General features: G+C 40.4%; 1 protein-coding gene across 4 annotated transcripts in view; it reads left to right on the top strand.

Moving 5' to 3' along the window:
- mvda (mevalonate (diphospho) decarboxylase a) overlaps positions 1-26264 on the top strand; it is a 65407-nt gene that overhangs the window by 16974 nt on the left and 22169 nt on the right. For 2 of the 4 annotated variants that reach the window (XM_052612333.1, XM_052612332.1), the window contains exons 6-7: positions 5452-5526; positions 8897-9115. In XM_052612333.1, the coding sequence (XP_052468293.1) occupies positions 5452-5526; positions 8897-9115 (294 nt within the window). The remainder of the gene's footprint in view (positions 1-5451; positions 5527-8896; positions 9116-26264) is intronic. The other 2 variants (XM_052612335.1, XM_052612334.1) reach the window with 2 other exon arrangements.

Genomic DNA, 26264 nt, shown 5'->3' with positions numbered 1-26264 from the left:
CAGAGATTTGCAGACTGTTATAAAAAGAAGAGGGGATGCCACACAGTGGTAAACACGGCCTTGTCCCAACTTTTTTGAAATGTGTTGATGCCATGAAATTTAAAATCCCTTAAAATTATACATTTTCTCAGTTTAAACATTTGATATGTCATCTATGTTGTATTCTGAATAAAATATTGAAATTTGAAACTTCCACATCATTGCATCCTGTTTTTATTCACAATTTGTACAGTGTCCCAACTTTTTTGGAAACGGGTTTGTATATATTTAGTCATTATATATATATTAGTGGTGGGCATAGATTAATTTTTTAAATCTAGATTAATCTCACTGTGATCTTGAAATTAATCTAGATTAATCTAGATTAAAATGGCTCATTCAAATTCTGCCGAAGGCATTCAGAATATGTGTGTTACCCAAATAAAATGGACAAACAAATCTTTGAAAAGGGGTTTATCAAGCTAGGTGGTGCATTAGAAAAGGGGCTCACCTCCTGTTTCCAAAATGCATCACAAAGTGCTTGAAAAAGTGGGCCCTGTTTGAAATTGTTTAATTTGTATGTTCGTTTATTTTTATTTATTTTATTTATTTTTGTTTGAGTTTTTTTTTTCAAGTTTGTAGGTGTCAAGGTACAGAAACCAAATAATTAAATGTAAAATAGCACTGGATAGTCTTCAATGTAAAAATGAAATATACAATCAAACCTACATTTATTCAGACACCTTCAACATTTCTCACATTATTACAGTTTTGCTATATATATCAACAATTATATCTGGTGTCTGAATAATTTTTGGTTTGGCTGTTAAAACTACAAAGTAATTCATTTTCTTGGATTAACATTACAGCAGCCAGTAGCTAAATTAGGCACGGTCACTTTAAGAGACAATGAACGCATCCCATTTTTTTCCTCAACTGTTTACTTTCACTTAAGAAATAACTGACAGTTTTTATTGAGCATAATTTCCAAGGTGGATATTTTGACATATTTTGGATGTATTTGTCGTCACAAGAGCAAAAATAAGCAAATTTAACACAGCATGTTAACGCCGATAATGGCCCACCACTAATATATATATATATATATATATATATATATATATATATATATATATATGACTGTTTAACAATAGCATACATAAAAGCCTATGTGTAAAGCTCTTTCTTTAAATTTTTGATGTGTAGACTGTAGCCTAAGACTATCCCACATTTTGAAATTAACACGGGGTAAAATTTTCTAATGGTTTTTAAGGATGTTACAATGTTATATTATAATTGTGGTTTTACTTCCTTTCATCTTCATTATTAAACCAACATTTTACAATTACATTCAGACCGCATTCCATCTCTTTGCATCACCTGGTGACAGTTTCGCAAATTATTTGAACACACGACTTACTTGCAGTTAACACCATGGCCCTGCGGTGGCGGTATTACCCATTCTGGTTGGCCACCTACTGTATGTCATTTGAATGGTCTCACAGAGTAGAATAAAGCAAGTTAAATTATTTGGGGGTTTGACTAAACTTGAGCGATGCATTACTTCTGTGTATGTCACTAAGAAACCATTCATTTCGAAACTGTTAAGGGATACTTCTCATGTACTTTTCATTTTATGAGCTTTTATTTAAAGCAAATCATCTATGCCGCTGCATTTACATGCTAAACGTTCAAAATGTTCTTTGTAGTCTTTAGTGTGTTTAACGTGTTGTTTGGTTTAGTTTTTTCCACTTTCTTATTGTTTTTATTTTTTTTTACTGGTCAGATCATTAAAGGGGGGGTGAAATGCTATTACTGAGTTTTTTACACTGTTAAAGAGTTGGATTCCCATGCTAACATGGACAAAGTTTCAAAAATTAAGTTGTACGTTTGAAGGAGTATTTTTGTTCCCAAAATACTCCTTCCGGTTTGTCACAAGTTTCTGAAAGTTTTTTTCGAGTATGGCTCTGTGTGACGTTAGATGGAGCGGAATTTCCTTATATGGGTCCTTAGGGCACTTCTGCCGGAAGAGCGCGCGCTCCCGTATAGCGAGGCTGAGCACAGACATTTCACTGATCAGAGCGATTCACTGATCAGAGCGAGAGCGTCGCGAAAATTCACAAAATAAGTGTGTTTTTGGTTGCCAGGGCAAGACAACCCTGCACAGATTACCAAAAAAAAAAAACAGCATTAAAGGTGCCAAAAAATCAATTCATACTCCACATTCCACACCAGATGGGGGCAATATGCCTCAATAAAGTGAATTGGTCTACTCTAGAGTAACAAACGAGAAACGGCATAGTCTCTATGCTCCGCCCCTACTTTCACAACAACACTACAGCCATAGCCGAAGCCTAACTGTGCGTTCACACCGCCGGCGTCGAGAGCGTCAAAAAACGCTCTTGCCGCTCTGCTCACGACGCTGCAGAAAGATTTGTGAGCGCTCAGACGCTCTGACGTAGATCGAATGCTTATTTTGTATTTAAAGCGGCCGCAAAGCAAACAAGCTTGTTGATCTCGTGCAGACTAACCACAAGGAGTTATAAGTTAACCTCATTAAATATTGTTGTGGACGAAATATTAGGATCCTTTACTTAAAATGAACAATCTCAGACACCTTGGTCCACGTATCACTTTTAATTTATTTTTTATGTCCCTGTACGCAAACAGAGACACATCATAGATTAATACAAACGCTAAACAGCAATAATCAACCTGTCCTTTATTCTGCATGGGAACTAATGTGCCAACTCTCAAGCATTCACCGTGAGACACACGCAATTGACTCTTTTCAACACGCTTCCACGCCACACATAAATTTTTTCACACACAGAAAAACCACGAAGCAAAGAGGACACGGAGACCAACAGACTAGACAGAGCAGGTTAGTTATGATATAATAATAGGGCTGTGCAAAATATCTAATGCGATTTTCATGCACCTCTCATCAGTAAAGACGCTCCTGTAATTAGAAGTGTATCTCCAGCCTGTGCGTTCAGATCAGGGTTGCCAGGTTTTCACAACAAATCCTGCCAGTTGCTTCTTAAAACTAGTCCAAAACTAGCCCAATCGCGTTTCCGGGAGGTTCCCCGATAAAAATAGTGAATAGTGAAGTGACATTCAGCCAAGTATGGTGACCCATACTCAGAATTTGTGCTCTGCATTTAACCCATCCGAAATGCACACACACAGAGCAGTGAACACACACACACTGTGAGCACACACCCGGAGCAGTGGGCAGCCATTTATGCTGCGGCGCCAGGGGAGCAGTTGGGGGTTCGAAGCCTTGCTCAAGAGCACCTAAGTCGTGGTATTGAAGGTGGAGAGAGAGCTGTTCATGCACTACCCCCACCCACAATTCCATCCGGCCCGAGACTAGAACTCACAACCCTTCGATTGGGAGTCCAACCCTCTTACCATTAGGCCACGACTTCCCCAAAAATTGCTTCCCTGGTAAAATTAGCATTTTAGGGGCTAAATATCACGTTATTGGTATTGCGATTGAAAACCGCGGACATGAAAAACAACCGCAGACTTGGCAACACTGGTTCAGGTGGAGCGGCAGTTACTACAAAGAGCCGTAGTCTACCGACAACTAACACAAAATCGCTTTCAAAATCGACAAAGAATCGCCTGCGATTTTAACATCGATTTTGTGTAGATTGTCAGTGAATTACGGCTCAGTGTAGTAAATGCCTACCAGTGTTGCCAAGTCTGTGGTGGTTGTTTTTCATGTCCGCGGGTCACAGCGACCCCAATACAAATAACGTGATATTTAGCCCCTAAAATGCGAATTATACCAAGGCAACCCTGCTAAAAAAACGTATATTTTAACCCCGGGAAGCAATGTTTTATCGGGGAACCTTCTGGAAGCGGGATTGGGCTAGTTTTGAGAAGCAACTGGGCATTTGTTGTGAAAACCTGGCAATCCTGATCTGAACACACGTGCTGGAGATATACTTCTAATTACAGGAGCGTCTTTACTGATGAGATGTACATGAGTAAAGACATGCACAGCCCTATATAATTAAATGGGTAACGTTAAGTTATAGCTAGCTAATTATCAAACACAGCTACGGTTAGCCAATGCTTATATTAGCACGTTTATCGAACAGCCTTCGATACATTTCTATGTTATAACTTCCCGAAAACAAATACACAAACATATGAAACAAACTTCTAGCGAAATACTAACAGCATCTAACTTACCAATCCAAAAGAAATGTTGCAAGTTCGGAGTCGAACCTCATTTCTTTCAGGTCCATCAGTTGTCTCCAGCGATTAAAAGCAGTGCCGATGTTAATTTGATTTGTGATTCCGAGCGCGGTTGTTTCCCTGTTACGGGTGACGCTCTCTTCCCTGAACTGAAATGAACTAGTGGGCTGTACTTTCCACATGATTGACATCAGGTTCAAGTACACGCCCACAAGCCGTGCGAGTTATTCGTGTATTGCAGGTTGGCTGGTGGTTATGTTGCCCGCATACCGCCTCCCATGGCCGAAACTGGTATTACGACACCTGTCGGGCCGGGGCTAGTAATGCTAATGCTAATTAAGGTTGATATCTCTGCAGCACTATAACTTGACATTTTTTTAATGACATCATCGCCCTTATTTCTTCTCATTCTTTTGATGCGTGTAGGTCATGTTATGGATATTTTTACCTAAATTTTTGCATATGGCACCTTTTAAGGGACCAGTGGATGCAGTTTATTTTTACAGAGCATCAATGGAGTTGTGCAAGTGTTTTTGTTTGTTCCCTGCATTTCGAAGATCCTTTTTTTACAAACAAGGCCCAGTTTGATGACGGATTTGCGTATCGTTTATTTCTTAAGGATGATGCAATCCCAACGAAAAAGGGTCACGATCGTGTGTCGGAACCGCAGGCGGTGAGTAAGACTGCTTAAAATATCTCTGCCTCCTTGTTAGTGCGTCCCCTCCCATGCCGGAGACCCGGGTTCGAGCCCCGCTCGGAGCGAGTCGTTGCTGCTGCTGCTCTCGTTCAGTTTCAGCCTCGGGATCTGATTCTGGATCATAAATAAACGGCTGAATCTGACTGTAAGCCATGATTTGTTTTGGATGATGGTTTTTCCCTCACGGTAATGTCACAGTTTCCACATGCTCTCAACGCAAAAGCCTACTTGCGCTCGTGATTCTTTAGCTCCGCCCACACGTCACGCCTCCAGCCGGTCGTGTTTTTCCGGGAAAAATCGGTAAAGACTATCTTTCTCTTATGAATATAATAAAACTAAAGACTTTTTGGAGTTATGAAGGATGCAGTACTACTCTATAGGCACTCAAGATTAACAGGATATTGAGTGAAAACGAGCATTTCACCCCCCCTTTAAAACACATAATACCCTACAAGATGCATTCCAGAGGACTCGCACCATCTCTTGAGATCGTGAAAAATGCTGATGACTTTTTGTCATTTACTCATTTCTCTATCTGATATGTAGATGTTTCCTTTTAGGTGAGTGCTGAGCAGAAGTCTGTAGGGAGCACATCTGGAATGCATACCAGTGTGGAGACAAGCCAGCTTCTGAAGGTTTTTTCATTTCTGTTTGTCTTTACTGACATGTGTTTTAGCAATATCACACAAGCAAGTGCTGTTGTTCTGCATAAAGTGTTGGGTAGTAATTTATATGTAATCCGGATTATGAAATCAGATTCCAAAATAAAGTACTTGTAATTAGATTATAATATATTTTTTTAAATGTGGTTATTCAAATTATAGTTACTTTTTTAATGAATTACATGATTAAATATTATTTATACAATTGCATTAAATTAATAATTTATTGATTCTCCCTCTTTTTTTATATTTCACACTTTATTATACATAAATAATTAAAAATTATACTGTGAATTGTTATGTGTGGCTGTAGTATAAAGTGCACGTCAAGGGAGTAGAGTCCAAGGAAGTAAGCCAAATGGAGATCCAGACCATAGCCAGAACAGCGGCCCATGGTGGTGTTGTTGGAGGGAGGAGCCAAGGTGAAGGTAGGGCTGGTGATATCAGGGGGCCAACAGACAAAGCTGGTGGAAGAGGAGATCAGGGCAGGAATTCAATGGAGCCAGAGTGACAGAGGACGAAGGCGGAGGCCAGAGGGATGAGGAAGCCTGATGGAGCCAGTAGGATAACGGTCCACAGAGGAGATGAAGGAGCTAGGAGCAAAGATGGAGCTGATGGATCAAAGGGCCAAAGTGGAGGCCGGAGGTGGAGACAGGGAATCCTTGGCGCTGACTGAGGGTGAACTGAGTGACTGACTGGATGATGATCTGATCAGTCACACTTGTTTGTGATAGCCCATTGAAAGCTGTGTGCTCTGGCTCTCTCTCTGTGGTTTGCTCGGGCAGACATTCTGTATAGCGTGATGGTGATGGCTGGCTTAGCTCTAGATCGACGAAATGCGGCGAAACTCCCTCAAGGACCATCCATGGGCAGGCTTGCTAAAGCTGACTTCATAGACAGCGAGGGGTCCGGGAAGGTGTTGAGATTTCCCAGGTTGATAAATGTCCTTGTGCGCTCATCAAGGAAGCGATCTCCCTGCTCCAGGAAAAGCATTTGTAACCTTATGGCAGATCCATCGAGGAGGAGGGAGAAATAGAAGAATAAATCAAGCCAAACAAACCAAAATCACAGCAAATCTAAACTTTGGTCCTGTATTCTGTTACTTGTGGCAGCATGATAAAGTGTAAGTTGACAAGTGATCAAGTGAAAAGATGGCAAGTGTGGATTTTGCGACCCAAATGTATGGGTGATTCAGTCACTTACTAAAAAACTAAAAAGGCTCTCACTTGTTGCCACCTCCAGCTGTAACAATGTAACCTGCATGTAACCCAGCAGTTCCTAATTTCCAATCCTTGTGCCCCTCTCAGGGTTTATGCGGGGTTGTAAAAGGTAGTAAAAGGTAGTAAATTAAATTATGCCAAATTAAGGCCAGTAAAAAGTAGTAAAAAGTAGTAAACGTCATCTGACGAGGTAGTAAATTTTCGAAGCCCCATCTAACTGGGTCTATATCATGGGTGTCCAAACTACGGCCTGCAGCCAGGGTCCGAAATTAACACCCGCCAAGCGCGGTTAGATTTTCAGTTTGGCGAGTAAATCTCAAAAGGCTATCCGCCACACTGGCGGGTGAATGTTCATCATACCAAAATAGTAATAAAAAAATATTACAATTGCCTTTTGTAATGTTATGATGCCTGAAAATTAGTTCAAATCTCCTGTGAATCTAGAGCGAGCAAGAAAAAGAGCGCATGCAAGCCGTGTAGCAAGCGCATGGCAGAGAGACCTTGCATGTGTGTGTCTCTCTCTCTCTCTCTCTCTCATGCAGTGGTGACACATTCATATAAACGGCACCTAAACGCTGTAAAATAACATGATATTTTAATTGTTTATTAATAAACAAGTGTTTCTGTGTCAGCTGCAAAGATGAAGTTGACACTGACTCGCGATCTTCGCAGTAGTGAACGCACCAGAGAAAAATGCATTTCTTACGGATTAGCCTATAGCCTACTTTTATTTAGTTTTGAATGGTTCTGTTTAAAAGTAGAAATATCAAGCTTTCTGTAGATAATAGATTTGGATATTTCTAATTTGTTTAGGTCTGTGAGGCGAGTAGCCTAGGCTACCTATACGCTAAGTTTCGGTTCATGTCTTTACGTGTTGTGCAACGGATTGTACAAAATAATGAAACATGGATTAAAATTAAGATAAAATTAATACAAAAAAATTTTGTTTCAAAGAGAGGCTTTGTGTTTTCTCTCTCTCTCTCTCTCTCTGTGTGTGTTGGACAGTGCTTGGCTTGTGTCCAGTTTTGAAGTTATTTGTTTATTAATGAAATACTGTTATTATAGTGTACAATTGCACTTTATTATTACACATTGTGTAGCTGTTCATTCTAAAGGTCCAGTCTGTCTTCTAATTTTTATGTAATTGTTACTCTTTGACATATTGAGTAAATCCTATGGACCAAGGCCTGTTGTGATATCTTGATTAATCCAAGTCCTATGGTAGAGTTCCCTCTTACTTGAATGTAGCTCACTCACTTGCCCTAACACACATGCACACTCACATACACCTACAGAACCTCTCCTGAATTCTCTTTCTCGCTCTCTCTGGTTCTCGATCTTTCCCTCCCAGTGTTGAAATTAAGTTATAATTGCCTCATTAAATTGTGATTAAATATTTTATTAATTCATTTTGGAAAGATATTTCATATCTTTACTTGTCACTTTACTTAACACTTAACACTGCTAGAGTTGAAGTTTGAAGCCGTGTTGGTAGTAAAAATATTGTGATGGTAGTAAAATAGGTGGTAAAAAGGTAGTAAATTCAATTTAAGAATCTCTGTATAAACCCTGCCCTCTGCTCTGCACATTTTGTTAGTCTCTCTTTATTAACATACCTGATTAAGATAATCAGCTAGTTAGAAGTGTTACGATTGACATGGTCTCTCACATTGTTCATTGTTCCCTTCACCCTGAGCAGGTGAAATCTAACGAAGTTTACTTCACTTCGGAACATTCACGGATTTGCACTGAGCAACATCCGCACACACAGACAAGTGTGACATCATATAGCCTACCTCTGTAAATAAATAAAATTTAAATTCAACATAAGTTTGCTTTGAACTGGAATCGTGGCAAAATATCTTGAGATGTCCACTTTGCAGGGCACTTACATTTGAATAGAACAAACATCTGAAGTGATAAGAGAAGCAGGGGGGTGTGAGGACTGGAATTGAGAACCACTGATGTAATCTGTTATTATTGAAAACATTTTTTTGAAATCAGAAGTGTTCAGAATTGCATCTGTTGTAATCTAGCAGTGGAATCCAAGGGAAGTAATTTAGATTGCTTTAATTTATGTAGGTTTGTAGACAAATAAATTCACCTATTATACTCTTCCACAGTACCGGGCAGATGTTGTGGTCCCCAGTCGTATGGAGAAGATGATCAGGGTTATTCGAGAACGAGACTTTCCAGCATTTGGTGAGCTGACCATGAAAGACAGTAATCAGTTTCATGCCATCTGTCTGGACACATACCCTCCCATATTCTACCTGAACAACATGTCGCACCGGATCATCAGTCTAGTGCACCACTACAACCAATACTATGGAGAGACCAGGGTGAGTGCAAGTGATAAATTCAGATAATTAGAGATTTCATGTCACTAAGCGAGCAAAATTGTACATATTCAGTCATTATTTATTCCTTGAAAGAGCTCATAATTTCAACCTGGTACCCTGTAAACAAAAATATTGTTTCCAGATGAACAGACAAAACTAAGGTTATGTTTGTTTTTAGGAGTTGATTTTTAAATTAGCCAAACACATCAATGCTCACTAGAAAGTGTTTATGTATGCAATATTCCATCAGAGAATCAGTGAATGTAAGTTTGAAACTATCTGAGAAGTCTTACAAACTCTAGAAAAGCCATGAAATGCCCAAACACAGGTCAGGTCAACAGGTCAATTTAGCTTAAAGGGAATAATTTAAGATTTTACTGGGAATTTGTACAGAATCACTGTTTTACGGCTGATCACTCTGCCAGCGATTTACTGAATGAGCCGTATAACATCAACTCTGCAATGGATATAAATATCCAAAATATAGTGAAAACACTATTAATTAGCACAGTAACAACAAGATCGACAGTTTAAGACATTAACAGAAGCACAAAATACTTCTCTTTTCAAACACATAAACTAATCTAACACACATTCATACAAGTTGCAGGGAGAAAGTGAGGAAAGAAATCCCAAGTTTAAAGCAATATGTACAATTGCATAGACCTGAACAACTGTCAGTCAAATAATTAACACTCAAATTGACTTCCTCAATGAGGTTAAAATTTATATTAAATGCACCAGTTCAGAATCTGGAGGTACTTGCTTTGCTTGTTTAGGGGGTTTCCCGCGGTTGCTGATTGGCTTGAAGTTAGGGCTGTGCGATTTGGGGCAAATATCTAATTGCAATTTGTTTTTGACAGATATTGCGATTGCGATTTGATTTGCGATTTATAACCCTGAAATCCTTTCAATTTTCAATTGGCGTTTTGGGAGGAGTGATATATATATAATTATTTTTTTTCAGCATACAAAATAATAATGGTATGACTAATTTTATAGAATTAACTTAGTTACATATAAAGTTATATATAAATAAAGAACTGTATTTCTTTAGTCAATTATTAAAGTATTACATGTTGCACTGTATTTGGGATTTTAAGAACAAGTGGAAAATGTGCTGAATGATTCATTTCGATTTTGATTAATCGCACAGCCCTACTGGAAGTTCAGTAGTCGTTGAACTGACGTCTTTGGAAGCCAGTGGTTTGGGCATTGGCTGAAGATGTGGAGCTGTGGGCTGGTTGAATTTTTAGACTGGCACTAGAGGTCGAACTTGGAGACTCAGCATTTTGCGAAACTTAACTCAGAACATGAAACTCTCAGTGCAAGAGAAAAGAAACTAAAGTAAAAGAATAGAAATAAAGTTTGATGAGACTAGGTGGCGTTTCTTCTCATGGTGACTAAGTAGCAGCGGGCGTGCAGTTCGAAGCATGCTGGAAGTCAAAGAATGCAAAAAGTAATGGCAAAAAGCATGGCTGAGAGGGATGGCTAAAAGCTAAAAAGCTAAAAGCACGGCTACAAGCCATGACCAAAAAGCTAAAGAGCTAAAAGGCAAGCATGACTAAAAGCAAAAGCTAAAAGCTAAATCTGATGGTGTCCTGAGTATTTAAACCGGGCTGTGGGACACCTCCCAAGTGGTATCTTAACCAAGTACATCAGGTGTTATGGGAAGTGTTCCCGATTCCGGTTTACCTAATTAATGCAGCCTAAAAATCCTTTTAATGGATTAGCCAGGATAAAGAGATGGGTCTGCCTTTTAGCTCTTTAATCTAGATTTAAAGTGTAAGAGTAACAATGTTAGGTAGGTTATTCCAGAGTTTAGGCGCTAAATAGGAAAAGGATCTGCTACCGTTGATTTACATGTTGATTTTGATATTCTAGGTATTATCAAATTGCTTGAGATTTGAGACCGGAGTGGACATGGAGAACTATAATGTAACCAGACCTCGTACAAATACTGAGGTGCTAAACCATTCAGGGCTTTATAAGTATCAAGCAAGATTTTAAAATTTATACGATGTTTCATAGGGAGCCAGTGCAGTGTTGACAGAACTTTTTTTTTTTTTTTTTTTTTTTTTTTTTACACATGCCTTAGAAAAGAAACATTACTGGTGAGCATCTTGTTTGTCTCAGCGCAGACTTAAGTCTGGGACTAGGCTTAAACCGTGTCTGTGAAACTCAAGGATTTTATCGGGTTCCATATTTTTGAAAATATCTTTTGTCTGTTTAATATCTCATATCTCAGTCTTTCTAAGGTTAACACATCACTTAGGTCTCTGAACCAAATTTCAAATACAGGCACAGATTCAGACTTCCATTTCTATATAATTGCTTTCTTTGCTAAGATCATGCATAAAGAAACAGCTTGTGACATGTATTTACTTCCAATATCCGAGGTATCTCCAAAAAGCCCAATTTTGGCTCAGGTGACAAAAACATTTTATCTGCTTCTAAAATAAATCTGAAAATACATTGCTAGAATGGCCTAATTTGATGACATGTCCAGAATGAATGTGACAACGTGCCCTCTGAGTTATAACATTTTTTACAAATAGGGTATACATTTGGGAAAATCTTATGTAGTTTGATCTTCAAGTAATGAAAAACAAAACTTTGAATTGGATCACACTATGTCTAGCGTTAATAGAGCATTCATGAATGTCTTTACGACAACCTTCCCATGACTCACCAGACAATTCTATACCAAGTTCTAGGAGTGTGGCGAGACATTTATCCCACAAGATGAGATGAGACACAAGACTGGGTTCACGAGAAAGAGCCAAGATCTTTAAACTTTTTTTTTTTTTTTTTTTTTTAAGAATTCCTCAATGAGAAAAAATAGTTTGGGTCATGTCTGGGTCAGCAGCAGCATAAATAATTAATTAACATGGGCAGCGACAAATGTGCTTCCATGCTCTTCTGACACTGATGTGAAATAATCATAATAGACATAGCTGAATCGTTGTCATTCAGGAATAAGATTGCATGGGTGTTTGAAACAAGAATTCGATCTTTAAATTTTTATTGCTGCAGCTCTAATGTAAACACTGCAAATTGTTTTGCAAGGATATCGTCACGTTCTCACGAGACAAGTCAGATCTCGCAAGATCTCATACCACGAGATCTCGTCACATCTCTACCACGTTCCTTCTGCCATTCTTGCCTAATGTGATGTTTACATTCACCTTATCCAACAGCAAAGCATAAAAAAATGAAACAATTGGACTGTGATCACATAGAATACCAAGAGTTTGATGTTCTCAAAACCAGTGAAATGTTTCCTAGTAAAATCCCTAATTTGTAAATACCAGAAAGATTCTGTAGACAAAAGATTATATTTTAAATAAAATTGACGAAATTAGCCAATTTATTATCAATATATACATCTCTTACATAAATTAAGCCCTTTTGCTTCCATTTGAAGAAAACCTTGTCTTGTAAGTCAGAGGTAAAAGCATGGTTTTTATAACATGGGAAGTCCAAATGTATGTGAGGAAGATTCTAAAATGATTTAATCTGCTTCCATATTTTAAGAGTGTTATTTATTACCATATTTTACCTTACCTTACCTTAATATTTTTTTTAGACTATTTAAATGTAATGCAATTTCATTTTTTCCTTTCTCTTTGGAGTGTTACATGCTCTTGGTACATAAAGATGTTTTAATTTGCAAGGACTGAAGTCTCAAATCCAAAGAGAAATTCTTCATAAAAGTTACGACTTTTCAACGCCCCCCTTTAATGGCTCATTTAAACACGACCCCACATCTCTACGTCACTATCTGGGAAGTTTGCAAAATGCCACCTAAATGTTCATGCAAAGAAAGAAGCCATACCTTTGGTTTATATTATTGATATGAATGTTTGTTTTTGGCTTTATTTTTCTGGTCTAAGGTGTACATTAGGTCAAGAAAAAGAGACGCCAAAAAGGGTTATTTTTGTAGTTATTTATTCAAAGTTTCAGTTTTATTTCCTTACCTTTTTTCCTCTGGGCTCATGACTGCAGCATGTTTTGGAGATGAGGGTTTAAGAGAAAGTGCGGACTCCGTTTTCTATTTATACAATCAAATGGAATTTTGGGTAATGTAGGCATAGTCTACTGGCTAGTTAGAGCAGGGGTGTCATCGTTATGTGTGTATATGTAAATGTATTGTTCAGTTTTTGAATGTATTTTTGTAATGCTGATCTTATGTTGTTTTGAACTTTATCTTCAATTGAGTTTATGTGTGTGTATATGATTTTTTTGTGTGGGTTTTCCTATAATTTGGGATGGTTTCACCCTTGAGTTTAACCTGTGAGCCAGCACCCCCCATTATGGGACTCACAGCGAAAAGTGCTCTACCTAACTTATAATTGTAACAGATTCCTACTTCAGTGTGTTACAAACATAATTTTGGAAAGAAGACCCTTTGGGCTTTACTTTTTATCAACCAGATTTGATAATGCTCTAAAATATTAAAAGTTTTAGACACTGAAGTGCCTTGAATTTTTTTTACCACACTTAATTATTTTTTTATTTTATATAAAATACATGAAATGAGTCCTGGAGCAATCTAGAGCAATCTATATATTTCCCAATAGTATTGAAGGCTTCTACAAACTATTTAGTCAGTAAGCATACCACTGCATAGTTTTTTCAATTATAAAACACTAGACATAAACTTAGACATCATATAAGTGATTTATTTGGGCACTAGAAAAATAAGAATAATAAGAAAAATAAAAAAAAAGATTTAAGTTTGTTTGCCAATTACAGAAAATCCTGAGATTGCTAGAAATGCAGCATTTACAATGAATTGCGATGCAAATAAGTGCTGATGTGCTGATGGTCACTTATACAGATGGTAATAACACAAATGAGCCATAATGTAAAGAATCCATTATCTCTATTCATATAGATGCATTCACTTTGATAGCCGTGATCATGTAGTAATAGTGAGCTGATTTGGGCTGATTTGCACTCAAACAGATGGTAATCATGCAGATGCATTCACATTCAACATAAAACACACTCTCACATATATAAAAACTGTTGAAAAATAAAACTAAGAAAGAAAAGGGCGATCGCTATAAGTTCCGCCTTCATCAGTTCACAGGTGCGTCAGAGCGCGTCACAAGCCCTAACGAGGGAGCGCCAAAATTCAAATATAATATATTTCGCCTATCTTTCATTCATTCTTTTTTCCGGTGGATCATCTCATTCTGTTTGTGACACTGTATGCTGCAAAACCGACCTTGAGTTATTCCATAACGGACGCAAACAGTTCTGTCGCTGAAGAACTGAAATCTAAACAAAGGAATTATGATCCATATTACAATGTTATTGCTTTGTTGGACTAAACGTGCTTCATGAGATGTCGTTCAGTGGACCATTACCTTTAAAACTAAGAAAGAAAGAAATAGACCACTGGAAATAGATGATTCTTCTGCACAATCTGACTTTGCTGCAGCCTGGAATTGAACTACTGGTTTCGTCTGTTCAGAGGAGAACTGGCCCCCCAACTGAGCCTGGTTTCTCCCAAGGTTTTTTTCTCCATTCTGTCACCGATGGAGTTTTGGTTCCTTGCCGCTGTCGCCTCTGGCTTGCTTAGTTGGGGTCACTTCATCTACAGCGATATCGTTGACTTGATTGCAAATAAATGCACATACACTATTTAACTGAACAGAGATGACATAACTGAATTCAATGATGAACTGCCTTTAACTATCATTTTGCATTATTGACACACTGTTTTCCTAATGAATGTTGTTCAGCTGCTTTGACGCAATGTATTTTGTTTAAAGCGCTATATAAATAAAGGTGACTTTGACCTGACTTTGACCTCTGCCTTCCCGAAAATCTCCCAGATTTTGAGAACTGTCTGGGGATGGAGCATCCACTTGTCCGAGGGGACATTGCTCCGTGAAAGCATATCTGCTCCCAGATTCGTCTTGCCAGGTATATGCCTTGCCTTGAGCGATCGCAACCTGGGTAGTACTCATTTCAAGAGGTGCTTTGCCAGTGCGTAGAGGCGGCTGGATGAAAGACCACCCTGGTGATTTTTCAAAAATGTTCAAAAATGCCCTACAAATGATTGTCCCTTTGAATGTACGTAATATGTTCATGAAATTGGGGCATTCTATTCCCTGGGCTGGTCAATTGGGTCGCCGTAAAATTAGCAAACACTTTTTCTGGCCAGGCATGACTAAAGATATAGCCGAATTCCGTAAGAGGTGTACAGAATGCCAGAGCACTGCCCCTCAGGGTCCCCCAAAAGTGCCAATAATTGTGGTGCCTTTCCAATGGCTGGGCATGGACATTATCGGCCCTGTGGAGAAAAGCAAAGCAAGTAAAAAATATATGTTGGTAATTTGTGACTATGCAAGCCGATATTCTGAGGTTTTCCCTTTGAAAAACATTAAAGGGTTAGTTCACCCAGGTAGCAAAATTATGTAATTAATATCTTACCCTCATGTTGTTTCAAACCTGTAAAACCTCCGTTTTATCTTTGGAACACAGTTTAAGATATTTTAGATTTAGTCCGAGAGCTCTCGGTCCCTCCATTGAAGCTGTGTGTACGGTATACTGTCCATGTCCAGAAAGGTAAGAAAAACATCATCAAAGTAGTCCATGTGACATCAGAGGGTCAGTTAGAATTTTTCGAAGCATCGAAAATACATTTTGGTCCAAAAATAGCAAAAACGACGACTCTATTCAGCATTGTCTTCTCCGTGTCTGTTGTGAAAGAGAGTTCAAAACAAAGCAGTCTGGATATTCGGTTCGCGAACGAATCATTCAGTTCACAAAATCGAACTGAATCGTTTTAAACGGTTCGCAGCTCTAATACGTATTAATCCACAAATGACTTAAGCTGTTAACTTTTTTGATGAGGCTGACACTCCCTCTGAGTTCAAACAAACCCGGAGTAATGCAGGCACTCAAACAGTACACTGACTGAACTGCTGTGAAGAGAGAACTGAAGATGAACACCGAGCCATAAACTGTAGGCATAAACTGTAGCTTTTTGTTTGGTGTAGTTCTTTTCTAGGGTGGGTTTACCCCAGGAGATATTAACTGATCGAGGAACTAATTTTACCTCAAAATTACTGAGGCAGGTTTATCAACTGCTGAGGATAAGAGGTTTGAAGACCACCCGATACCATGCAGAAACTGATGGTCTTGTCGAAAGATTTAATCAAACCCTTGTTCAAATGCTCTGTAAGTTTGTTTGTGATACAGGGTCTGATTGGGACCAGTGGTTACCTTACATACTGTTTGCATATAGAGAAGTTCCATCCCCGGAGTGTCCAAGTGGGTTTTGGGGATAATAAAACACGGCTACTCACTGCAGTTTGCCTGAAGACCCCCGCGTTTCCGCAGGGTGATTACCACTTTGGTAGAGCCGGACGATGCTCAGGTCCTCCGCCCTGAAGTGATGACACTGTTAAGGAAGGGAGCCATAGAGATAGTTCCTCCCTCAGAAAGCAGATCGGGGTTCTACAGCCGTTACTTCCTTGTCCCCAAGAAAGATGGCGGTCTCAGACCCATCTTAGACCTCAGGCTCCTGAACCTCTCCCTCATAAAACGGAAGTTCAGGATGCTGACATTGAAGCAGATCCTCACGCAGATTTGCCCCGAGGACTGGTTCTTCTCACTGGACCTGAAAGAAGCTTACTTTCACATCCAGATAGCCCCCATCACAGGCTTACCAATATACAGTCCTTCCCTTTGGACTGTCTCTAGCTCCCCAGACTTTCACGAAGTGCATGAACGAGGCGCTTTTCCCTCTGAGACGGATGGGATCTTGACGACTGTAGCGAACCAAGCTAGACCACCACAAACCTGTGCTCCTAGGACTCAGGGTCAATTTTGCCAAGAGCTCACTGCTCCCCAGCCAACGTATTACGTTCTGGGAGCGGTTTTCAACTGATTCCATATGAGGGCGGTCATATCACCGGAGCGCGCTCTTGTACTTCAGCAGCTCACGGCCTACATCAGGAACAAAGCCTGTTTCCCTCTGAAGTTTTTTCAGAGGATGCGAGGGCAGATGGCCTCCGCCTCCCCAGTTTTTCAGCTTGGCCTGCTACAAATGCAGCCCCTTGCAATACTGGCTGAAACTCCGGGTCCCACCTCATGCTTGGCGGCACTGCCGCTTTCGCATCAGGGTCAACCAGGCCTGTCTAGCAGCCCTGGAGCCTTGGATGAACCTTGTTTGGTTCAACCGTGGGGTATTCCTATAGGCGGTTTCCAGAAGGATGGTGCTCTCAACAGATGCGTCCAACCTGGATTGGGGCGCTCTATGCGAGGGCAGACCAGCCTTTGGCTCGTGGTCCCATGAGGAGAGCCATCTCCATATCAACTGTCTCTTGATGCTGGCAGTAGAACGAGCCCTTCAATCCTTTCAGGTGATCCTGAAAGGGCGCCACATCCTTGTCCAGTCAGACAGCATGACAGTGGTGTCCTACAAAAATCACCAGGGTGGTCTTTCATCCAGCCGCCTCTACGCACTGGCAAAGCACCTCTTGAAATGAGTACTACCCAGGTTGCGATCGCTCAAGGCGACGCATATACCTGGCAAGACGAATCTGGGAGCAGATATGCTTTCACGGAGCAATGTCCCCTCGGACAAGTGGATGCTCCATCCCCAGACAGTTCTCAAAATCTGGGAGATTTTCGGGAAGGCAGAGGTCAAAGTCAGGTCAAAGTCACCTTTATTTATATAGCGCTTTAAACAAAATACATTGCGTCAAAGCAGCTGAACAACATTCATTAGGAAAACAGTGTGTCAATAATGCAAAATGATAGTTAAAGGCAGTTCATCATTGAATTCAGTTATGTCATCTCTGTTCAGTTAAATAGTGTATGTGCATTTATTTGCAATCAAGTCAACGATATCGCTGTAGATGAAGTGACCCCAACTAAGCAAGCCAGAGGCGACAGCGGCAAGGAACCAAAACTCCATCGGTGACAGAATGGAGAAAAAAACCTTGGGAGAAACCAGGCTCAGTTGGGGGGCCAGTTCTCCTCTGAACAGACGAAACCAGTAGTTCAATTCCAGGCTGCAGCAAAGTCAGATTGTGCAGAAGAATCATCTATTTCCAGTGGTCTTGTCCTGGTGCTCCTCTGAGACAAGGTCTTTACAGGGGATCTGTATCTGGGGCTCTAGTTGTCCTGGTCTCCGCTGTCTTTCAGGGCAATAGAGGTCCTTTCTAGGTGCTGATCCAGCATCTGGGCTGGATACTTACTGGATCCGTGTGACTGCAGTGATCCTCTGATCTGGACACAGACTGGATCTGGTGGCCACGGTGACCTCGGAACAAGAGAGAAACAGACAAATATTAGCGTAGATGCCATTCTTCCAATGATGTAACAAGTACATAGGGTGTTATGGGAAGTGTTTCCGGTTCCGGTTTACCTAATTAATGCAGCCTAAAAATCCTTTAACGGATTTGGATATTAAAAGCATATTAGTATGTTATGTGTATGCCAGGTTAAAGAGATGGGTCTTTAATCTAGATTTAAACTGCAAGAGTGTGTCTGCCTCCCGAACAATGTTAGGTAGGTTATTCCAGAGTTTAGGCGCCAAATAGGAAAAGGATCTGCCGCCCGCAGTTGACTTTGATATTCTAGGTATTATCAAATTGCCTGAGTTTTGAGAACGTAGCGGACGTAGAGGATTATAATGTAAAAGGAGCTCATTCAAATACTGAGGTGCTAAACCATTCAGGGGTTTATAAGTAGTAAGCAATATTTTAAAATCTATATGATGTTTGATAGGGAGCCAGTGCAGCGTTGACAGGACCGGGCTAATATGGTAATTCTTCCTGGTTCTAGTAAGAACTCTTGCTGCTGCATTTTGGACTAGCTGTAGTTTGTTTACTAAGCGTGCAGAACAACCACCCAATAAAGCATTACAGTAATCTAACCTTGAGGTCATAAATGCATGGATTAACATTTCTGCATTTGACATTAAGAGCATAGGCCGTAATTTAGATATATTTTTGAGATGGAAAAATGCAGTTTTACAAATGCTAGAAACATGGCTTTCTAAGGAAAGATTGCGATCAAATAGCACACCTAGGTTCCTAACTGATGATGAAGAATTGACAGCGCAACCATCAAGTCTTAGACAGTGTTCTAGGTTATTACAAGCAGAGATTTTAGGTCCTATAATAAACACCTCTGTTTTTTCAGAATTTAGAAGTAAGAAATCATCATCCAGTTTTTTATATCGAATATGCATTCCATTCGTTTTTCAAATTGGTGTGCTTCGGGCCGCAAAGAAATATAGAGCTGAGTATCATCAGCATAACAGTGAAAGCTAACACCATGTTTCCTGATGATATCTCCCAAGGGTAACATATAAAGCGTGAAGAGTAGCGGCCCTAGTACTGAGCCGTGAGGTACTCCATACTGCACTTGTGATCGATATGATACATCTTCATTCACTGCTACGAACTGATGGCGGTAATATAAGTACGATTTATACCATGCTAATGCACTTCCACTGATGCCAACAAAGTGATCAAGTCTATGCAAAAGAATGTTGTGTTCAATTGTGTCAAACACAGCACTAAAATCAAATAAACCTAATAGAGAGATACACCCACGATCAGATGATAAGAGCAGATCATTTGTAACTCTAAGGAGAGCAGTCTCAGTACTATGATACGTTCTAAATCCTGACTGGAAATCCTCACATATACCATTTTTCTCTAAGAAGGAATATAATTGTGAGGATACCACCTTTTCTAGTATCTTGGACAGAAAAGGGAGATTCAACATCTATAATTAACTAGTTATTTGGGGTCAAGTTGTGGTTTTTTGATGAGAGGATTAATAACAGCCAGTTTGAAGGTTTCGGGGACATATCCTAATGACAATGAGGAATTAATAATAGTCAGAAGAGGATCTATGACTTCTGGAAGCACCTCTTTTAGGAGCTTAGATGGTATAGGGTCTAACATACATGTTGTTGGTTTAGATGATTTAACAAATTTATACAATTCTTCCTCTCCTATAGTAGAGAATGAGTGGAACTGTTCCTCAGGGGGTCTATAGTGCACTGTCTGATGTGATACTGTAGCTGACGGCTGAATGGTTGCAATTTTATCTCTAATAGTATCAATTTTAGAAGTAAAGTAGTTCATAAAGTCATTACTGCTGTGGTGTTGGGAAATGTCAACACTTGTTGAGGCTTTATTTTTCGATAATTTAGCCACTGTATTGAATAAATACCTGGGGTTATGTTTGTTTTCTTCTAAAAGAGAAGAAAAGTAATCAGATCTAGTTTTTAATGCTTTTCTGTAGGATAGGTTACTTTCCCGCCAAGCAATACGAAATACCTCTAGTTTTGTTTTCCTCCAGCTGCGCTCCATTTTTCAAGCTGCTCTTTTTAGGGTGCGAGTATGCTCATTATACCATGGTGTCAAACTCTTTTCCTTAACCTTCCTTAAGCGTAAAGGAGCAACTTTACTAAGTGCTAAAAAAGAGAGAGTCCATAGTTTCTGTTACATCATCAAGTTGTTCTGAGGTTTTGGATATGCTAAGGAATTTGGATACATCAGGAAGATAACTTAAAAAGCAGTCTTTTGTGGTAGAAGTGATGGTTCTTCCATACTTGTAACAAGAAGTAGAATTTACAATTTTGGCTATATGAAGTTTGCACAGAACTAAATAATGATCTGAGATGTCATCACTTGGCTGAATAATTTCAACACTATCAACATCAATTCCATGTGACAGTATTAAATCTAGAGTATGATTTCGACAATGAGTAGGTCCTGAAACGTGTTGTCTAACACCAATAGAGTTCAGAATGTCTATAAATGCTGATCCCAATGCATCTTTTTCATTATCAACATGGATATTAAAATCACCAACTATTAAAACTTTATCTGCAGCCAGAACTAATTCGGATGTAAAATCACCAAACTCTTTAATAAAGTCTGTATGGTGCCCTGGTGGCCTGTATACAGTAGCCAGTACAAACATAACAGGGGATTTATCATTAACATTTGTTACTCTGGATAATGTTAAATGAAGCACCATTACTTCAAACGAGTTATACTTGAAGCCTGCCCTCTGAGAAAACCTGAAAATGTTGTTATAAATTGAAGCAACACCTCCACCTTTGCCTTTTAGACAAGGCTCATGTTTATAACAATAATCTTGGGGGGTGGATTCATTTAAAATAATGTAATCAGCAGGTTTTAGCCAGGTTTCTGTCAAACAGAGTACATCTACATTATTTACAAAAAGTGTTTTCGTAGAAAGGGATCTGTTATTCAATAAGCCAAGCTTTATCATTTGTTTATCCATGTTGCTTCTGTTTTTTATTTGTAGAACCTCAATTAAATTGTTAATCTTAACTTGGTTTGGACGTTTTTTGTATTTTCTAGTTCGGGGGAATAGACACAGTCTCTATAGTGTGATATCTAGGTGAAAGAGTCTCTATGTGCTGAGAATTAACTGACCTCTGTGACGGGAGGCAGCTAGCAGACGGTCGGTTTAGCCAGTCTGTTTGCTTCCTGACCTGGGCCCCAGTTAGTCAAGTATAAACACTAAGACTATTTGCCATATTTCTAGAGAGAAGAGTGGCGCCACCCCAGGAGGGATGAAGACCATCTCTTGTAAACAGGTCAGGTCTGCCCCAAAAGCTCGTTCAAATGTTATTCTGTGGTCTCCACTTAGACAGCCAGCCATTGAGTGATGACAATCTGCTATGCATCTCATCACCACGGTAAGCACGGAGGGGACCAGAGCATATTACAGTGTCTGACATCGTGTTGCAAGTTCACACACCTCTTTAATGTTATTTTTAGTGATCTCCGACTGGCGAAGTCGAACATCATTAGGCCGGCATTAATAACAATCTTACTGTATTTACGTTTAGCAATAGCCAGCACTTTTAAATTTGCCAAGCGCTCTGGCTCCCAGTAAACATTTGACTATGGTGGCTGGTGTCTCTCTATATTCATGTTCCGTACAATAGAATCACCAATAACTAGAGCACTTTCATCAGGTTTCTCAGTGGGTGCATCACTGAGTGGGGAGAACCCGTTTAATGTTTTGATCGGAATAGAAGAGCGGTGTTTTGACCCACAACTACGCTGCCTCACCGTCACCCAGTTGCCCTGCTGCAGGGGCTCTGTTTCTGGAACCGAAAAATGTACAGGAATCCCTGAGCTAGACGCATTCCAAAGCCGTATCTAGAGCCCTAAAATTCTTACTGTCCTCAATTAAAGTTTGGATGCCTGTCTCTAATTCTGAAATCTTCTCTCTCAGCCTAACTATTTCCCTGCATTTATCACATGTGAATCCCTCATCAGCGACAGAGATAGATAAACTGTACATGTGACAAGAGGTGCAAATGAAAATAGCAGGAGAAGCCATTACTCACCGTGCTTGATTAAATATTCTTACTGCGGTTGTTTGATGAACTTGTGAAAAACACTTAAAAAAACCAGAGAGTGATAGTAAGATTAAAATTCTAGAGAAAAAAATAAAATAAAAACAGCTACATGGAGCTACGATGTAGCAAACTGGCAGCTATCTGCCCTTTTGAAATGACAAACAAAAATCCAAGCACACTTGTCTGATGAACAAATGATTTAGCTCCCCCTTGTGTCAGTTTCGACCTCTTCGCCTCTTCGCCTCAGAAAGCAACTCTCATTGCCCAGCTTTCTTGAAGGACACAGATGCGCTGGCCCACGACTGGCCCAGCCTCCTTCTTTACGCTTTCCCCCCCGATCACGCTGATCCCTCAGGTCATCAGACAAGACAGGCACAGAGTCCTCCTGGTGGCCCCACTCTGGAGGAGCCAAGATTGGTCCTTGGAGCTATTCAGGCTTTCCATGAAAGCCCCATGGCCGATCCACCTGAGGCGGGACCTCCTCTCTCAGGTGAACAGGACAATCTGGCATCCCCAGCCAGAACTCTGGGATCTGCACGTATGGTCCCTCGATGGGAGCCTCTATGCCTCCCCGGGGGCGTGCTACACAACATTGCTCAGGCGAGAGACCCGTCTACAAGACAGCCTCTACACCCAGAAATGGTCAGTCTCCGTTGACTGGTGCTCAGCATGAAACGAAGACCCTGTTGAGTGTGATGTATCTCCGATACTGTCATTTCTCCAAGACCGTCTAGACAAGGGTCTCACACCTTCCACGCACAAGGTGTATGTAGCAGCCATCACAGCATTTCATGCTCATATGGCCAATCAGTGGGTCGTAACAGCCTCATTGTGCGTTTCCTGAGAGGTTCTAGGTGGTTGAAACCCATGTGTCCTTTCACCGTTCCCACTTGAGACCTTCACACAGTCCTTGGAGCACTCAAAGGACCTCCCTTTGAGCCACTGCGGTCAGCTGACCTTCGGCCCCTCGCGCTCAAAACCGCTCTGCTACTTGCTCTATCATTGGTCACGTATGTTGGCGATTTGCAGGCCTTGAGTTTGGGCCCAGTGACTCAAAGGTCATTTTAAAACACCCAGGAATGGCTACTTCCCTAAAGTGCTCTCGACTCTGTTCAGAGCACAGGTAATTTCCCTCTCAGCTCTGCCTCCATTGTCAGGTGAGCGAAAGCTGGATTTACTCTGCCCAGTGAGGGCTTTGAGGATATACATTGAGCGGTCACAGCCATTCAGGCAATCTGACCAGCTTTTTGTCTGCTTTGGTGGCCGCACCAACGGGTCTTTGGTCTCAAAGCAACGCCTCTCGCGTTGGATAGTCGATGCTATCGCTTTATGTTACTCCTCCATGGGCCTTGAGTGCCCCATAGGAGTAAGAGCGCACTCCACTAGAGGGATGGCCTCTTCTTGGGCCTGGTCTAGTGGTGTCTCTATCAAGGACATCTGTGAGGCGGCCGGCTGGTCCTCGCCATTCACTTTTGTCAGATATAACCTGGACATCCCGACCTTGCACGCTAGGGTTCTTCCGGTTTGATACGACAGCCTCTATCAAACGCTGTCATTATGCCACCTGCAGGGAGCTAGCTCTCTCTTAAGTGGTGTAGCGTTAAGGGTTTGATGACTCAGGCTCTCTCCACTTATCCCCTGGACCCCAAGGTGTTCAAGATAAGTTTTTTGTCGTTCCCTACCGTGGCACGGCACGGTTGAAATCATTCCCCATACGCAGTATGAGTGAAGTATCGAAAGGGAACGTACTCGGTTACGAACGTAACCTCGGTTCCCTGAGATACGGAACGAGTACGATCCAGAAAATTCAAGCTATTCAGTCTTGCCCACTTCCATGTACCAAAAAGCAGATGTGATCTTTTTTAGGTCTAGCTGGGTGGTATCGGAGGTTTATACCTCATTTTGCCACTAGGGCGGCTCCATTAACAGATCTGACCTGGAAGTCAAGTCCAAATCAGTTTTAGTGGACTGAACGGGACAGGCTAGCTTTCCAGGATGTCAGGAATGCTTTACTGACTAATCCTGTTCTTTGGAGTCCTGATTTTGAAAAAATGTTTGTGCTTCAGACAGATGCTTCTGAAGTAGAATTGGGAGCAGTTTTGAAACAAGAGCAGGGAGGAGATTTACATCCTGTGGCTTATTTGAGTCGGAATCTGTATCCTCAGGAAATAAGGTACTCTGTTATTGAGAAGGAGTGTTTGGCACTGAAATGGGCCCTTGATTTTTTTCAAATACTATATTTTGGGGCGAGACTTTTTAGTTTAAACGGATCATCAAGCACTGCAATGGATTGATAAAATGAAAGATACCAATGCTTGTGTAACTCGTTGGAGTTTGTCAATGCAACCCCTCCATTTCACTGTAAGACATTGGCCAGGGTCGGAAAATTTGACCGCTGATTTTCTCTCTTGCTTACCTTGCGAGAGCTTGGGGGAGGGGGAAGATGTCATAAGTCATCTTTAATCTTTGGGCTATGCCCTGTGTTTTTGTTTGGTTTATATTCGTTTGGTTTATATTATTGATATGAATGTTTGTTTTTGGCTTTATTTTTCTGGTCTAAGGTGCACATTAGGTCAAGAAAAAGAGACATCAAAAAGGGTTATTTTTGTAGATATTTATTCAAAGTTTCAGTTTTAATTCCTTACCTTTCTTCCTGTGGGGGATGAGGGTTTCAGAGGAAGTGCGGCCTTCCTGTTTTCTATTTTATACAATCAAATGGAATGCTGGGTAATGTAGGCATAGTCTACTGGCTAGTCAGAGCAGGGGGTTCAAAGTTTATTGTTTATTTTGAATGTGTGTATATGTAAATGTATTGTCCAGTTTTTTAATGTATTTTTGTAATGTTAATCTTATGTTGTTTTGAACTTTATCTTCAATTGAGTTTATGTGGCTGTTTATGTGTGTGTATATGATTATTCTTTTTGTGGGTTTTCCTATAATTTGGGATGGTTTGACCCTTGAGTTTAAAAAGGGCATACTTGGCCTCTCAGGGTTGAGTGTTGGTTGGGGCCTCCATGAGGAGGGTCAACTTTAATATCTCCAGTGTCAGATGTGAGTCAGTAAACTTTTTTTGACTGCAAGCAAGCGTCTCCTCGCCTTTGTTCTGGATGTCCCCACAGGAGCATACAGGTTAACCAGTGTAATAGGAACTAAATTTATTTCACCACAGAGATATACATATCTCCCATTTTTATCAGATATAGTCTGTTTATGTATGAATGGTACTTGCTTCTTTACTATAATCGTGACTCCCTTTTATTTAGTAGTAGAGAAGTTTGACTGATCTTCTTGAGCTGTCCATCCAGGATTAAGCAGTTCCTTTCGTGTGTTTAATATGAGCCTTCTGTAGAAATAAAATTTCAGCATGCAATTTATTAATACGAGTATACACCTTGGGCCCTATCTTGCACCCAGCGCAATTGACTTTGTACACCGACGCATGTGTCATTCCTATTTTGCACCCGCGCAAAGCGCGCTTTTCCCTCCACAGAAGCACGTCGCTAAACTAGTGAATGAACTTGCGCTCCCTGGGCGGTTCAGCGCAAAAAAGGAGGCGTGTTCCGGCGCAAACAATCCCTGGTGCTATTTTGATGTTCCATTAAACAATTGCGCCACTGACCAGAAAAAACCTAGTCTAAAGTCAGTGGCGCGTTGCGCGTTGTTCATTCTGCTATTTTAAGGGCGCATGCTTGACCATAATGTATAGCGTGCACAACGCGCATACACTTTGTTCATGTAATCTACACAGATGCA

This window comes from Carassius gibelio, chromosome A13 (genome assembly GCF_023724105.1).
Source record: "Carassius gibelio isolate Cgi1373 ecotype wild population from Czech Republic chromosome A13, carGib1.2-hapl.c, whole genome shotgun sequence".
Lineage (NCBI taxonomy): Eukaryota > Metazoa > Chordata > Actinopteri > Cypriniformes > Cyprinidae > Carassius > Carassius gibelio.
This window is presented reverse-complemented; position numbering and strand designations above follow the sequence as displayed.